The sequence below is a fragment of the Stylophora pistillata genome, chromosome 5, assembly GCF_964205215.1.
Source record: "Stylophora pistillata chromosome 5, jaStyPist1.2, whole genome shotgun sequence".
NCBI classification, from domain to species: Eukaryota; Metazoa; Cnidaria; class Anthozoa; order Scleractinia; family Pocilloporidae; genus Stylophora; species Stylophora pistillata.
This window is the reverse complement of record NC_142523.1, coordinates 25,014,665-25,031,391: the sequence shown is the minus strand read 5'-3', so window position 1 is coordinate 25,031,391 and position 16,727 is coordinate 25,014,665. Positions and strand designations below refer to the sequence as shown.

Here is a 16,727-nt window from a genome sequence, read left to right as displayed (position 1 = left end):
TAGTAATTCTCAAAATATCCACGTGATCATGCCCGTGGGTTGTAGACAAAGAAACGCTTATCTTTGAATGTACTTTCCATCGGTTGATCGCTCGTGCGTAAGTTATTTCTTTTCTCGACTGTTTTGCAAATACGACATCTCTAAAGATGGGTTTTACCGTTGATCAATGGGAAAACGAGAATAGCGCGAGTGTTGTTAAGCGCCATGAAGTTGCAAGTTGTCAGCGCAAGCAAGCAAGCAAGTTGTCAACGCCAGCAAGTTGTCAGCGCAAGTTGTCAGCGCCGTGAAGCTTAAAGAAGGGACAACAGTTATCGACTGGTCGGTACAAGGGTCGAGCGGCTATTTATAAAGCTAATGATTCTGAAAGTTTGTGGTGAGTACAAATTGCGATATTTGGTACGTGATCAAAACTGAGAATTCAGTTTCTGAATGGGATATACTAAAAAAAAGTTATTCACCTAAGTGTTGGTGAAATTAGTGGATATTTACCTACACCTCAGGTAATAATCATTTAATATTCTAATGGAAAGCTGTAATCCTAAAGGCAATCTATTGTTTTATTTATCCAAGAACTGTCTGCAGGGGTTTGTGCAGAAATCTTGCCTGGTTCTATGATCAGTTGAACTGAAATATTTAAAGAATGATGGTAAATTGTATTCTCACAGGAATTGCCTTGTTTGTGATGAACAGACCAGAAGCAAAAAATCCCATGACCCAGAATTTCTTAAGACTGGTGAGACCCCTTTCATTTTGTTGTGCATATCAGTAAGGGGGTCAATTTCCACCCTACTTTTGCCAATTTCCAGGGGTCATCGACTTTTGCAGCTTTATACTTCTTGCCTGCCCCAGTCCTAATGGGTGCTCTAGGATCACCCCTTGTGAATCCCTCTGTTGCACTTATCACCTCCAGCTATTTCTTTCTTTTAGAATAATCTTAAGTGGCAATAAAACACTCTTCCCTTACTTTAAGATAGCTTCATCTGAACAGCAACAAAGGGGGTACAGGTGAATTGGAGACATTTATATGCCAGCCCTTTACAGAATCCTAGGTTTATGCAACTTTAGCAAATTCTCCATGAAACACAGGAAAATCCCTTATTGCTTTGATCATGTTTAATGTGTTACAACTTTCTCAAAAGTATGCACAAATCTGAATGGAGTCAGACATGATTGAGTGAAAATAATAATTCGTCAAAGATTAGCTCTTCACCAGGGGGGTACACCAAGTACCTTATTTATAGCTGTTAACTTGATTTTGACAATAAGATTCTTGCAGAGAAGCATTCAAGAAGTTAGCTTCTTGTTATTTAGTTTACAGATGCCCTTGCCCGTGTGAAGTTTGGCAAGAATGTAAGAACTGTTATCATCAAAAGTGATGCACAAGGTAAAAATTTCAAAAGTGATACCTCAGGCCAAGTATCAGTAGTAGAAGTGGAACATAAATAAAATAGTCTTGGGAGCCCAGGTGGTTCTCTGAGTTGAGGAGAAGTAGCCTAGCTGTAAACAGCAGCCTCTTCCCCTCCAAACATTGGAAAGGATTTGGATATATCAACAAAGTTGAAATGGTAAATTGGCCACCATAACAGTTACAAAAGCTGACGTTTTGAGCGTTAGCCCTTCGTTGGAGCGAATAGAGGAATTGTGGGTTGTGTGTGCTTTTTAAGGCAGAAAATGGAGCTGTGTTATTGGTGGGAACATGGCAACGAGAAAAACACGAATAAATTAGTGGAATGAAAAGCGTTCGTTGATCCCTGTGGGATTTAGAAAGGAGTTCCTGGAAGGAGTTCCTGGTGATTGTTGCATACTTAGATAGAAGGCAGCTGCAGGTAGGCTATCATGGTATCTTCCAAAAGAGATGCCAGGTCATCCCTGGCAACTCCAGCAGTTTGTCAAGTTTTCCTTGCAATTAATTTGTGAGCACCATTTATCCCCGTGATTGGAGAAAGACAGTGTTGGATAAGAACACAAGTAGACCAGTGCTTTGTCAACTAGTAGAATTCTAGACCTAAAAAAATTTCATGCTTGTTTTTTTTCTTGTAGTAGAACCCTTATTACAGTTGGTATTACTCAAGTTTTCCTGTCTTTTATCACTCCCAGGTATTTCTTGTGCAGGAGCTGATCTCAAAGAGAGAGCCAAAATGGCAGCGCATGAGGTTGGACCATTTGTATTCATGGCTCGGGCAGCAATAATGGAACTACGCAACCTACCAATGCTTACGATTGCTGCTTTAGATGGCCACGCCCTAGGTGGTGGGCTTGAAATGGCCCTGTCATGTGACTTAAGGATTGCTGCAAGTAACACTAAAGTAGGGCTGACAGAAACTCGTTTGGCTATAATTCCTGGGGCAGGTACAGTTTTCATAAGATTAACTTTGCTTGTTTTACTGCTACTTATCCATGGCAGCTGGGAATTTCATTGTCTCTGGATGGAATTGAAGACCATCACAAACAACCTAACTCCTCTTCCCTTAGGCTATCACAAGCTGCCTCACCGCCATCCCCCCTCGTAAGCATTTGGTAGGCTACTCTTCACAACAATAGGCAATGACAATTCAGAAGAGGCCCTTTCCTACAATTCAATTGATGTTATAATTGTGAGAATTTGGTGTTGCATCAACTTACTGGTAATCCACCAATGAATATTTTTATTTATTCTCATCACTTTTCTGTTTGATTCTTTATTGATGGAGAAATGAGGAGAAATTCTCTCTTGGTCACTCGTGGGAGTTAAAGGTTGACGCTTTGACTCCCAAGATCAAATTAGCAATTCTCTCTTCTAACCACACTACATTTCCTTGGAAATCAGAGGGGAGTGTTAGATCATGATCACACCCTCTGGCTGATAAGCCTGTCTTTTCTCATAACCTAGTGCAAGATGATAGCATATTGAACTCATGGGAAGAAGTTACACGATGATCACATCTGGGAGTTAGAGGGTTTAAATCCCTTTTTTCCAATTCATATAGAGTGCATCATTCATTAAGTCTTGTGTGCAAGTCAGCTATTGGTATTTCAGCCTTGACATCTGAGATGAATGATATCACAGAGCTTTTACAGGGTTCTCATTAGAAGGTGTAATAAATGTATGATATGAACTGAGTAGGCAGCCTGTATGATTGTGTTGCAAGCGTGATGGTTGCAAAGCAACAGGTCCCTCAAGGAGAGGGGTTCTGTGGGCATGCTCCCCCTGAAAGATTTGAAATTTGAAACTCTCTAAGACAAGATTTTCAGCATTCTGGAAAGTAATGAGTAACTTTTTTTTACGTCAGACACTAATTGATGTTAGAATTAGTCCAACACTTATCATCTTTGATCACACTTCACAAAGTTGGTGCAAAATGGTCTGACAGCCTGTCAGTTTCTGTTTTTATTAGGAGGTACTCAACGTCTACCAAGGCTATTAGGTATCTCAAAAGCCAAGGAAATGATTTTTACAGGCAAAATGATCAATGGTACAGAAGCCGAAGAAATAGGTTTGGCTGATTATGTTGCTGAACAAACTGAAACTGGTGATGCAGCATTTCAAAGAGCACTTGTTTTAGCTGAAGAAATTCTTCCCCGAGGACCTGTTGCTGTGAAGATGGCCAAACTAGCAATTAACAAGGGAATCCAGGTAAGTCCTTTTTTTTTTAACCTTTTGATCTGCAAGAGTGACTAGTGACTAATTTCTCCTTTAAATATCACCACTGAATCACACATTAACCTCTTCACTGCTTGCTGGACCTACTCAATGACATTCTCAACACGTCAAAAGTTAGAGAGTAACCATCAAATCTTTGGTACTGGAGAGGTAGATTGAACTGGTCACTGAAACTGGAAACAAGCTAGAATTCTGGAAAAATGTTATATCAGTTTGTGTTGGCACAGGATTTCTCATTGAGTGGCAGTTAACGTTAACGACGGGTTAAGGTCCTGGTCGTGAGAATGAAGGAAATGATCACAAACTAAATAAGTTCTTGATTGTTAACCAAATTCTCCTGGTCAGCACCTTAGGTAATGTATAGCGGACAGTATGGAGAATATGTGGACTGATCATGTTAGGGTTAAAAAGGTCACAACTAATGATCAATGAGTAGTTGTATGGTTTCCCTTATTTGATTCTCTTCTTTCATTTTTTTTAATTCTCAAATCTCATGATCACATCTGAGGTTTCTAAGTACATACTAGACAAGTCTGACAAGTAAACAACAAAAAAAGGAAAAATAAAATCTATTCAAAGTAACCAGCATTTTTAGTATCATCATGACACCCTTTGCAAGGTAATTAAGTTGAACCCCTTAATCATTCAGTTAACAGTGACTTGAAGCTGTTTTCCCGTTACAATATTAGTGCTGAATCAAATACCAAGGTCACGAGAATAAAAGAATTGATCACAAATTAGAGGAGCTCTTGACTGTTAAACAAATCATCCTTGATGGTAGTATAAGAAATGTATAGAGAACAGTATGGAAAATATGCACGCTAATGTTAAACCATGGAATGCATTCAATACAGCAAGGTTTTGTTATAATGAAATGGTTTTGCTCCCAGAATATGTGATTTGTGTCTTCTTTCTTTCTGCAGGCTGACTTCACGTCAGCCATGTCATTTGAAGAAGGTTGTTATGCTCAGGTATGGGTGCAAATATTTTTTTACTGCAGTAATGTCGCAATCTAAGTGGCTAATTTGCCATTGTTGATAAGAGAGTACACACAATGCTACTCATGTCAATGTGTCATATTCCAACATGCCATGCACTGCAAGACTCGTTTTATTTGACATTGATATTGTGGTGAGAAACACAGTGGTTTGGGTGGTCTGTACTGTTATTGTCAAACAAAACAATGTTTTCGTATTTAAATTGAAATTATGTAAAACAATGTTTTCATGAGTCAAAAGTTGTGAATTTTCTTCCATCAGGTTATACCTACCAAAGACAGACTTGAGGGTCTTAAAGCATTCAAAGAGAAAAGAACACCACAATACACAGGGGAGTGAACAGAATAACATGACAGAAAAGCATGGACATGATGAAGTAAATGTGCAACTGGAAAATGGAACGAAGACTCTGGTGAACTGTTTGACTCCCTAAGAGTGACCAGCATCTAATTTCTCCTTACAATATCACCCCTGAATCAAACATTAAGGTTAGGAGAATAAAGGAAATGATCACCAACTAAACAAGCTCTTGATTGTTAAACAAATTCTCCTTTTCAGCACCTTAAGAAATACATAGAAAACTGTATGGAGAATATGTATACTGATGTACACCCCCACCCCATCCCCCCCCCCCCCTTTACCAGCTTTTAATAAAAGGACCCTGTCAGATTTTTCTATGGAAATCATTATTAACTACTGTATTATTTGTTGAAACTAAAGGAGAAATTATAAAATTGAATACTGTACTTCCTCAAAAAGTGCATAAGGGCTTATATTTAAACTGTTGGGTAAAAGAGGGGGAATTTATTGGAGGATGAGTGCTAATAGTCAAGGGGGGCACTAATTATTATTGTCCTGTACTGATTCTGCTGTAGGTTAAAACATAGGCATGCTATGCATGCAGGAGTTATTTGTTTGGATATGTGGGTTGAAATTGGACACTTAGTAACTGGTGCTGGTGTCTGAATAATTGATGGCAAAAATAGACTGCATTGGTACCACTCTTCCTGCAGTCCCCTCCACAGCCCCATTTTGAACTCGTCACGCAACGCTTTCTCTCCAACATTGCGTGACGAGACCAAACAACAACCTCATTATAGCTCAAAGGCTATAATAATGCTTACTGTCACCTCTTTTTCAGAGATAAAGTCGCAATTATCTAGAATCTGGATACTGTTGAAGTGTATAGGGTTAAAATTTAACAAGTTAGTTATTTGATAAAACTGTATGAGAAACTTAAGGGGCTGAATTTCTGCATACATGTAAAGCTATATCTGCATACATATATAGCTATTTACATATAGCTATTTCTGCATACATGTAAAGCTTTATCATTTCAAAATTTTACGGTATGTAAGATTCGTGATTGTTAATTTTATTGACTGCTCCAAACCTCAACATGCAGCATGGTTATTGATGAATCGATTTACGATAAAATTCAACAGCATATATCCCATTCGTAGAGTTTTCACATAGTCTTATTAAAGAAATGTATTAAAGAAAAGCCCTTTCATTGTCTAAAGCCTTGCTCATTCAAAAACAAAATGAGTCCTGAAATCTTGGATCGCTTGCCAACGATTGTGTTCCAATTTTCTTTCCGGAACCAGCATATTGAGGCGACAAGTTTTCAAAAATACACCGATTAAAACAAAGAAAGGGACCCAATTATCCTGAACATGAGTATTGAAATACTTCCAAACAGTATTATCTCGTTTGGATCGATTTACAAGTGCACAATTGTCGGAAATCTGAGGCGTTCTGATCGCGACGGAAAAACCAGCAAAGTGACGTCCTAAACTTGTTTGGGAGAACGGCAACGCTAACACCGGAAGTCGAATGGTGTCGTGTCCAGACTATTCCGTTCGCTCTCCCGTTCTGAAATGACTTTCCCGTCCTCTTGCCAAATCTCTCTATCATAAATACAAGGGCTAGCGCGCTTTAATTAGGATGTGCGGACGTCCCAGGAATTAGACTTTCGTTTAATTGTAACTCTAACAATAACTTTAGTGAAATTCACATATCCCTGCCACGCCCTCAGATTCGCTCTCTGTCCCAATTATTGGCTCTTGATTTAGAGAAAGATAAATCTGGAGTCAAAGTAATGTTTTCGAAAACAAAACTCAGGTGATGACTGCTCCTGCATGAGCTCAATACACGCTGGGGAGGGTCAAGTTCAAAGCTGGATATGAAAGCAATAAATATTAATACAACGAAATTAATTGACACTTAAGTCAGGCAAAATATATATACTCGTGCATTGGAAGACAATATTCTCGTCAAAATGAAATAATCCGGGCGATATTTGGATCAATTAAATTTTCTTTCAAATATATTTTACTCATGTCCAGCCAGGAGAAGAAGTTTAGTCGTTTTCGGGCCGGGATACCTTGAGACCAGGCTTCTGTTCTAAATTGATTACAATTGTGAAGCCTTTGAGATATAAATGACTTTCAATTCTCATGCAGATAAATCCCAAAATTAGAAAGTGTGAAGTTTGAGAACTCGGAAAGAGTCCGATTATATAATGCAGCTGACTGCAATAGCAACTCGCGGAGCGAGCTTACTGTGCGCCCGCAATACGTGCATGGGTGTTATTTGATGCTGTCCCGACCTGAAGGGACTTACTAAACCTGCACTGGGTTTGCTAGGCCAATAAGGCTATTTGGTTTTAACTGGATTCTCGACTTCGTTGATGAATCGATTCTAACATTATACCAATCATCCCACTTCACCAGGAAGCAAACTGAAATCTCTGGAACGCCGATTGAATGGTGCAGAAATACAATGAACTGACTAGAAAAAGTGGGCCTTTAGTGTTTGACATGGAATATTCAAATTTTTCTGCGAAAGACTGTGATGTAATTACGGTGGCTCTTCATGTTGCTTTGGGAACCAGCTCCTGTGAAACCATAAAGGGAACTGATAATGTTTCGTAAGGTGGTACTGAATTGAATATTAATTTTTTTTCTTTTCTTTTGGAGGAGATTAAAAGACAAATATTTTGGAAATATCAAAATACGAGAAAGTGGTGGACTGCTTTCTCTTCTCTTTTTCACCAAATTCTTATTGCCGGGTTGGGAAAAAAATAGGCACAATAAGGAGGATTTTAATCGGTTGGTTAGTCTGTGGTAATGAGACGCAGGTTCAGTTACACCAAACTTTATCGCCACACTGTTTGTGTATTTTTCCTCAATAACCCAAAAGGGAAGCTTAAATTTAATAATTTCTTATTACAGCCAAGCGATAAGTAAGGATATCTAATAAAAGCTAAGGATATGTTCAAAGTTATTACTTTTCTGAAGTTGTTAGAGTCCGTGAAAGATTTGTCCGGATTTGAATCGTAAGTTTTGTTTTCAAAGCCTTGAAAACCATAAGAATGAAAATATCCTTACCGCTTAGTAATGCGTTTGAATGATTTATTGAACATTGTCTATGGTTCTGAAAAGATTAAGACTCCGGTAAGACCGGGCAATCTTTCTGTTGTCGGTTAACAATCAGAAGCGATGAAACCAAGAAAGGAAATCAACATAAACTTAACGTCTTAAATGCTCGCAAAATATCTTTATCTTTCAATGCTCAAATGAAAGCGTAAGGAGCAATATAATTGTTATAACTTTGAACCGCAGTACAGACAAGCATCAGTGAGCTGAGGCGACAAACTGCTAACTAACTAAAGGTAATTCAACTACACACGGAAAGATAATAGGGAGATTTTTCATATCCGGGTTGATGGTTTAGTCAATTAAGTGAAAGCTTGAGGATAATCTTTATCACAACACTGAATGGTATTATAAATCGAATTGTTTTGCAACACATCTCTGAGTCGTTCGAATAACTGAACTTTACACTTTCTCTTGAGACTTTACTTTTATGCCAAACGCTGATACATTAAATTAAGGGAGAAAAGTTTACATCCTTAAGCGAAGGTAATTTTATAGCGTCATTAGAGACAATGTTTTCTATGGATTCAATCATTAGCATTGTTGAGATAACGTGATTTCAACCATGCGTTTCCGTTTGATAAGCTAATTCAAGAAATCATTGTTTTAGAATTAAGGACAGGTTTGAATTACTGGGTAAAAGAATAGCACATAGAATCGTATTTTGCATAAATGCACGCGAGAAGCTGGTGAATACGATGACCTATAGTCAGTACTGTTTAGATTTCTTAAACCGGCGTTGTAAGTATTCATTTGATGTTTGCCTACTGGGAAGAATTAGGTTTTCTCTGTTGAATCGTACTCATTTACGAGCTCAAAGGAGGCTTATATTGTTGAAAAGACATGACTGGTACTCCTCAAAGACACGAAAGAAAGCGAAACGCTGCAAAAGAAAATTCACAAGAGACTAGGAATGGTGTTGCTGAGGAAGAAATCATTTCGCCAGGAGTCAGAGTTGGTATATCATAATGAAAAACACCTTCTGTCCTATTCTGAACTACCAGACTGGCCTTGCGGAAGTTAATTTTCATCCAGTTTCCACAGACCACCGATGCCATGTTTTAGATACTGCTTTAAGAGTATCTTTAAACTTCACAGTGAAACGGGTAATAAATATTTGGACTCATTTGATTGGTTTTATTGTGTTTGTGTGTATTACATCGTACATGCTTCTGCGACCCGTCTCTGTCGCTAATCCGTTCCCTGGAGACTGGCACGAGAAACTTGTCTTGAGCTGCTTCTTTGTCGGCGCAATCTTGTGTTTGGGAGTTTCCAGGATTTTTCACACTGTTTACTGCCATTCCGGCAAAGACGGTCCCCAAGATAATTTTTCGAAGGTAAGCTTGCCTGTATTTCTGTAACTTAACATGTCATATTTTACCACGCTGAGGAATGGCGCAGTCACTCGGAGGCTTGAACTGGGTTCATTCGTAAATCTTGTCTTAATGGAGTCTCGATTATATCCGCGTTTCTTTAATAAAACGAACGTTAAAGAAGATGAGCGAAAAAAAAAAGCCAGCGTGCCATAAAGTTAGTCACATAATTGTTACATTATTCAACCACTCATTCGGTTCGGTCAGTCTGTCAATCTCCGTCTGACAGCAGTTAGTCAGTCATTCAATCAGTTAACGAATCGGTCAAACAAAATCTCGTTTTCAGTCGGTCGGTGAGTCAGTCAGTAACATAGTCAGTCAGTCAACCAGTCGGTCAATCAGTCAGTCAATCAATCAGTCAGTCAGTCAGTCAGTCAGTCGGTCAATCAGTCAGTCAGTCAGTCAATCAATCAGTCAGTCAATCTATCAGTCAGTAAGTCAGTAAGTCAATCAATCAGTCAGTCAGTCAGTCAGTCAGTCGGTCAATCAGTCAGTCAGTCAGTCAATCAATCAGTCAGTCAATCTATCAGTCAGTCAGTCAGTCAGTCAGTCAACCAGTCAGTCAGTCAGTCAGTCAGTCAGTCAGTCAGTCAATCATTCAGTCAATCAATCAGTCGGTCAGTCAGTCGGTCAGTCAGTCCGTCAGTCAGTCAACCAGTCGGTCAATCAATCAGTCAGTGAGTAAGCCAGTCAGTCAGCCCTTCAGTCAGTAAGCAAGTCATACTATCATTTACTCAGCTTTTCAGCCAGGTGATCATTTGGCAGGCTACATAGTCAACCCGCTGTTTGACTGGTCTACAAATCAGTTGTTAGTTAGTTACCCTGTCCAGCTAGTGCGCCATTTCCTCCCATAGTTTCTACCAGAAAGTCTAAGATGATGTACTTACGAAATTACATAAATACATATATTTTATTGAACACGTCTCCGTCTGGGGCTTTTCAGTGAACAATTACATAATTTACATACTTGGTACTATACATACAAAACTAACTAATAACCTGTTATATACAATATAAATTAATTATAACTTTATAAATAGAATGCTTATTTAGATAAAGAGTCATTCAGGAGATACCTTTTCAAAGCTCTCTTAAAAGGAACTGGTTTTTCATATAGTTTCAATCTTGGGTCAAGTTTATTCCAGATGGCTACACTTCTATGATAAAAGGTCCTCTGACCTGTTGTAGTTTTAAAAAGAGGAATGTTAAGTTGTTGAAAGTTCCTCGTTATACGCCCAGATACGTTTCCTCTTGTTACCAGCTCGGATGTAAAATATTCAGGCACTTGGCCCTTTATACATTGAAATGATAAGGTAGCATCACGATAGTACAGGATGGTTTTTGCCGGTAGCCAACGTAGATTCCTTAATGTGGAAGAAATATGATCATACTTCTTTACATTGCAAATAAGTCGGGCGGCAAAATTTTGAACATATTGTAGCTTATGAACATTGCAAGCTGATGTGGACGACCTTACTGACGAACAGCAGGACATCTTACTAAAAACAAGTGCGTTAATTATAGTTTCAAGCAGATCTTTGTTAAAAGCGAATCTAATGCGGCTTAGTTGGGATAGTTTCAACATGCAAGATGAGACAGTCGCAGAGATATGATTGTCAAAGGATAATGTGGGATCGAAAGTAACACCAAGGTCTCTGACTGTTTGAGCTGGGATTATTTCCTTTCCAAGCAGGGACAATTTAAAGTCTGGTACTTTAAGAGACATTCTTCGACTGCCAAAGACCATCAGTTTAGTCTTCTCAGGATTAAGCATTAAGCAATTGTCGAAACACCAATCGTGTATCCGTTGCAGATCAGAGTTCACTCTTTCTATAGCTTCAGTAGAATAATTCGCAGTAAAGGATAATAGAAGCTTTGTGTCATCCACATAGCACTCAGTTGAACAATCCTGACAGATGTTTGGTAGGTTGTTTACATAAATGATAATGCTCCTACTACACTCTCTTGCGGTACACCACTGACTACTGTTAATCTATACAGAGTTGATGTGGACTGCCTGTTTTCTTTGAGAAAGATAGCTTTCGAACCATTGAAGTGCAGAAGATGATAAACCAATGTCCTTTAGTTTCTTTAGAAGAATCACGTGGTTGATAGTGTCAAAGGCTTTACTCATATCAAGGCATACGACTGCCGTGATTTTCTTCTGGTCGATCGTGCGAAGACTAAAATCAGTAGTGGAGATCAGTGCTGTTTCGGTTGAATGCCTTCTTTTGTTGCCGCTTTGTTTCGCTGATATTCTTTGCTTAGTTGTTAGATATGAAGACAGCTGATTTAATGCCGCCCTTTCGCATGTCTTAGAGAGTATTAGGAGCAGCGATATTGGTCTGTTGGCTTCTTCATGATCTCCATTCTTGAAAATTGGAAAAACACCACTTTCAAGAGAGGAATTAATGATGGAGGTGATACAAGGATCGATGGTCTGCAAACTCTCTTTAATTACACGAGGTGGTACTTTGTCAATTCCTGGAGCTTTGTTGTTAGGTATTGAATAAACCATGTCTGTAACCTGAGAGCATTCCACCGTCGTGAAAGAGAACTGTTCTGAAGTTGGAATGAAGTCTCTCGGAATGAAGGTGTCCGGGGCTGGCGCGTAATTAAATTTGTTAGCGAGAAGTTGAGTTTTCCCAACCGAGTTAAAGAACTTGTTAAATTCGTTTGCTACGGTTTGATCACCTTTAGTAAAAATCTTGACATTCATGGACTGTTTTGGAATACATGACCTGATTGTTTTCCAATTAACAAATGGTAATACCACAGCGTACTCTATTGAGTTATGGGTGCAAGCGAGAGGTTGATAAGCACGAAAGAAGCGTAAGAGTCGCTCGAGGCGATAGCCGAGAGCGACTCTAGCTTCTTGAGTGCTTAGCAAACCTCCCAAGTGCATCCATAACTCAATAGTGTACGCTGTAGTGTTTACCATTTGTTTTATAACATAACATTGATACATTGTAGCTAAAGAATTCCCTTTTATTTAACAAATCTTACGTGACCAGAAAAAACAAACAAGCGCAGAAAAATAGTCTTTGCATTTGCTCACGTCAGCAGCGTATACCCATGGGCAAATGGGGGACGCTAAATTGACCAATCAGAGCGCGTGCTCTACTTTGGTTATGTTATAAATGCTTCTAGTGTTGTTGGAATTCTGTCTTATTTGTTTTTCAACGAATTCCCTTTGTGCCAGCCGTATTTGGAATACACGACCTGATTTTTTTCCAAATGCTTCTAGCGTTGTTGGAATTCTGTCTTATTTGGTTTTCAACGAGTTCCCCTCATGCGACCCGTATTTGTGCGAGCCGTATATAAATTCGTTTGATCAAATGTTGATGTGCTTTGTTCCATTTGATTTTCAAGGCTCGATTACGCAGGGAGAGCAATATTCATCATGGGATCATTTCTACCTCAGTTATATTATGGTTTCTACCGTTCAAGAGTTTTGAAGAGTGTATACGTGTTAATGATCTGTTCTCTTGGTGTGATCTGCATCATTGTTTCCTCATGGGACAAATTCAGCGCGCCCCATTACCGACTATTTAGAGCAGGTAAATTTGTCGTTCAAAACTCAATTAATATAGCAGTTTTCAATTAAGCGTCCAAAAAGAAAAAGTATATTAAATAATAATCACAGCGACCAATCAAAACAAAGGTTTACATTATCAGTGGCCAATGAGAGTTCAAAGTAAATACGGCAAACTGCTTAAAGCGCGGGAAAACGCGTTTGTTTTAGTTTTCCATCTGATTGGACGAAGAGATTACGAGTTTTCTGGACCAATCACAGAGCGAAGTTGAGTAGAGCCAATGTAATCCTGGATTACTTTCGACAGTCAATCAAAATTTTTTACAGTGCCAAGGTTGTAAAGCTATGAGGTCTTATCAATATAGACTGGCTGGCTATGCGACTGGTGCCCAATGTTTCACATTACGGCAAGCTATTTCTTTTTTTGCAAAGCATATAAACTAATGAAATTCTTTAGAAAATCACTTTTAATTGGCAAACCTTATTGTATTTATTTGAAAAGAGAGTGTCATAGAGACGGTATTATATAACAAAGATGATGATACAATCATAAAATATTTATGGAGGCGCATGCGCATGCGATTGAGCACAGATACAGTGTCTGAAAAACAGCGAGCAGAGCCTTAGTCATGCGCACTAGGTATGTACAACAGCGAATAGAGCCTCTCTTCTATGTAGGACTTGATCTTTCTCTGAAAATGAAATCTGCATTGAAAATCTTTGATATACAATAGAGCCTCTTCTATGTAGGACTTGATCTTTCTCTGAAAATGAAACCTGCATTGAAAATCTTTGATATACAATAGAGCCTCTTCTATGTATGACTTGATCTTTCTCTGAAAATGAAACCTGCATTGAAAATCTTTGATATACAATAGAGCCTCTTCTATGTATGACTTGATCTTTCTCTGAAAATAAAACCTCTGCTGAAAATCTTTGATATACAATAGAGCCTCTTCTATGTATGACTTGATCTTTCTCTGAAAATGAAACCTGCATTGAAAATCTTTGATATACAATAGAGCCTCTTCTATGTATGACTTGATCTTTCTCTAAAAATGAAACCTGCATTGAAAATCTTTGATATACAATAGAACCTCTTCTATGTATGACTTGATCTTTCTCTGAAAATGAAACCTGCATTGAAAATCTTTGATATACAATAGAGCCTCTTCTATGTATGACTTGATCTTTCTCTGAGAATGAAACCTGCATTGAAAATCTTTGATATAAAATGTTATGGAAAGTTGAACTAGAAAGAAAAAGTGTCCTTTAGCTCTTTTATATTATTATTTCATACTCATTCTCATTTCATAGAAAAATCCGAGCCCCAGATGGGACTTATTCTCATTTATTCTCATTTCAGTTTCAAATAAAACTATAATTTTGTATGTACCAGCAAGTACTCAATTACTGTTTTCGAAGATTTATTCCCGATTCTTATTCAGTAGCCATATCTCTTTACAATAAAATGACAATTTGCATCACGGGAGAGCTCATCTCAGAAAAAGTATTCCGCCAATTTGTGAAGCTGGGTGCGCGCTAGTCATGTGCACTAGGTATGTACAATGGAAACATAATTTGATTTCGCATGAAGTTTCCGTTTCAGGTATAATGCTTTGATTTGGCCACTGTGGATTTATTCCTGTAATACATCTCTTATGTTTGTATGGAGTAACTTTAGCGTACCGGCAAGCTGCGGGCGCCAGGGTAGCTCTGATGTGTCTACTCTACACTGCAAGTGCCGTTACGTATGCCACTCGAATTCCTGAGAGATTTTTCCCGGCAAGTGTGACATCTGGGTAAGCAAGCCTTTGCGGCTCTTATCATCAGTTTTGTTAAATGTTTCTTGGGCTCTTTATCTTTCGTCAGGTTTAACTCAAACCGTGCACTGGAAGTTCGGTTGCTAAACATCACCAAGAAATCATATCTGTATTAGAATTATGTCTAATAATTCTTCTAAGATAGATAGTTTGGATAATTCACCGAAGTCCTGCCCTTACGGCTTTAAGTCTACCTATTAATTCTTTAAATTCATTTTTATTGACTTACGCTCGAAATGTAAGCTTTGAAAACAATGACTAACTCACATAATCAACTCAGCTGACAAAATCAAATCTTGTAATACCTCCTACCAATGCAGCGCCACAGTCTCTTTAGAAACCGTTACTCCTCTACTTTATATTCAGTCTCAGAGCGGCCAGATCTTCCATTTGCTTGTCCTGGCCACAGCGTTTGTTCATTTGTAAGGAATTTGTCAAATGGCACAGTACAGATTTGAAAAGGGACCTTCATGCGAAAGTTGAACTTTGTCAGAATCATTCTTTCCATTCAGAAGTGCCCATATCTTGCTATGAGAGGACACGTATGAGTACTAGAGTGCCTTGTTGTCGAGAACACTTACGAGTACTAGGGTGCCTCGTTGTTTGAAGAGGAGGTCGGGGTCATAGTCGTAGAACGTCGCCCACAGGTCTCTCCGAACCGTCTTCACGCTCAGCGAGCGCAAATACATTTTGAGCTCATTTAAGAGCAAATCAATGGAAAAGCGTTTGAGTGAAAAGTTCCAGTAACTATTAACATCAGGGAAGACACCGCACAACTCAGTTTGAAGTGATGCGTGCGAAAGAACAGCTTGAATAGAGAGTCGAGTTCAATTTTTGCATCTAAGTATTATTAATATAGTGTGAAGAGTATACAAAGGCGATTTTGTATAACGCCACTATGGGGGCGTTACGCTTGCGCATTTCTAATGCGCAGGATCCTGAAGACTTTCGCGCTTGTATATATCTTCTTTCCCAACTGCTGGATTTCTCTGCTAAACTGATTTTACAATCGCCTAAGACACGTGGGGTAACATGTTGAAGTTGCTCTGGCTATTTATAGAGTATTATTCACTCCTTTTTCGACGATTTGCGACAATTTCACATTGAATTCTTATTATGATAAAATAATCAAGCGAAGCTTTATTTTGAGCGAGCCTGTAGATCCTCGTAACGTTTTTGTATTTTAACTGGTCACTGTGGAAGTGGAACACATATGAAGCATGTCTATTTGATATCAATTTTATTGAATCTGTCTACATTGCTATTAAGAACTATACTTTTTAAGGAGAAGAATGTCTTTCTTCACATTTAGTTTACTTTTTATCCACCTATTCGTACACACCGGAATAAGAGAATGACAAGTTAAGTGTAACTCAAGGTAAATCAAGGACGGCGGACCCGAAGCGATGGGGCTCCGACTGTAACCTCCCCAATAACATGCAAAAATATGGTAAATTTTCGGGGAAAATTTCCCCCATATCTCTAGGCTGCGTCCACTTGCACCTGTTCAAGACTTTCTGCAGATGAGAAATGAAAATTTTTTGTATTGTTGTTCGTGTATGTACAACGTTGTGGTAGAAATGCAATGTTTTAGTGTAGTGCATTGCTTTCTTGCGCACGGACGCAAAATGTATTCGTTTTGGTACATTTCGTTCTGGACACATGTTGGGTGTGTGCGTAGTTTGGCCCTCTATGAACTACTTATCGCTTGATCTCTTTTAATAACTTCCCAAAAAGTAAACGATCCGTACACGAATTATTTAAATAATATTTTGCTTTCCTTATTGGTATGATCTGATTTTTAATAAAAGATTAATTGCAAGATGTTTGCGAAGAGGTGTAGGGTGGAGGAAAGACCCAGAATGTTAGGGCATGACTTGCTGCCCATGGTTCTCCCACGGGTATACAGAAGTCTTGC

The 16,727-nt window shown here is 38.6% G+C and overlaps 1 protein-coding gene and 1 pseudogene across 2 annotated transcripts; both read left to right on the top strand.

The window, feature by feature from the left end:
* The first annotated feature begins 56 nt into the window (after positions 1–56).
* Positions 57–5,396, top strand: LOC148730993 (methylglutaconyl-CoA hydratase, mitochondrial-like). 2 transcript variants are annotated; one of them, XM_088759756.1, is made up of 7 exons: positions 57–373; positions 666–733; positions 1,312–1,384; positions 2,098–2,349; positions 3,375–3,613; positions 4,564–4,611; positions 4,900–5,396. In XM_088759756.1, the coding sequence occupies exons 1-7, from the start codon at positions 355–357 to the stop codon at positions 4,975–4,977; spliced, it is 777 nt and encodes a 258-aa protein (XP_088615882.1). In that variant the 5' UTR covers positions 57–354; the 3' UTR covers positions 4,978–5,396. The 2 variants fall into 2 exon arrangements, with proteins under 2 accessions (XP_088615882.1, XP_088615881.1); XM_088759755.1 differs by having other exon boundaries at positions 571–733.
* An 890-nt stretch (positions 5,397–6,286) lies between these two features.
* On the top strand, positions 6,287–15,373 carry LOC148730992 (adiponectin receptor protein 2-like; annotated as a pseudogene).
* The last annotated feature ends 1,354 nt before the right edge of the window (positions 15,374–16,727 follow it).

Bases quoted from the DNA above. Each gene is read 5' to 3' on its own strand.
- LOC148730993 (XM_088759755.1), top strand. From the start codon at position 641: ATGATGGTAAATTGTATTCTCACAGGAATTGCCTTGTTTGTGATGAAC. The intron at 734-1,311 runs GTGAGACCCCTT...CTTGTTATTTAG, and splicing joins CCCAGAATTTCTTAAGACTG to TTTACAGATGCCCTTGCCCG. The intron at 2,350-3,374 runs GTACAGTTTTCA...TGTTTTTATTAG, and splicing joins GGCTATAATTCCTGGGGCAG to GAGGTACTCAACGTCTACCA.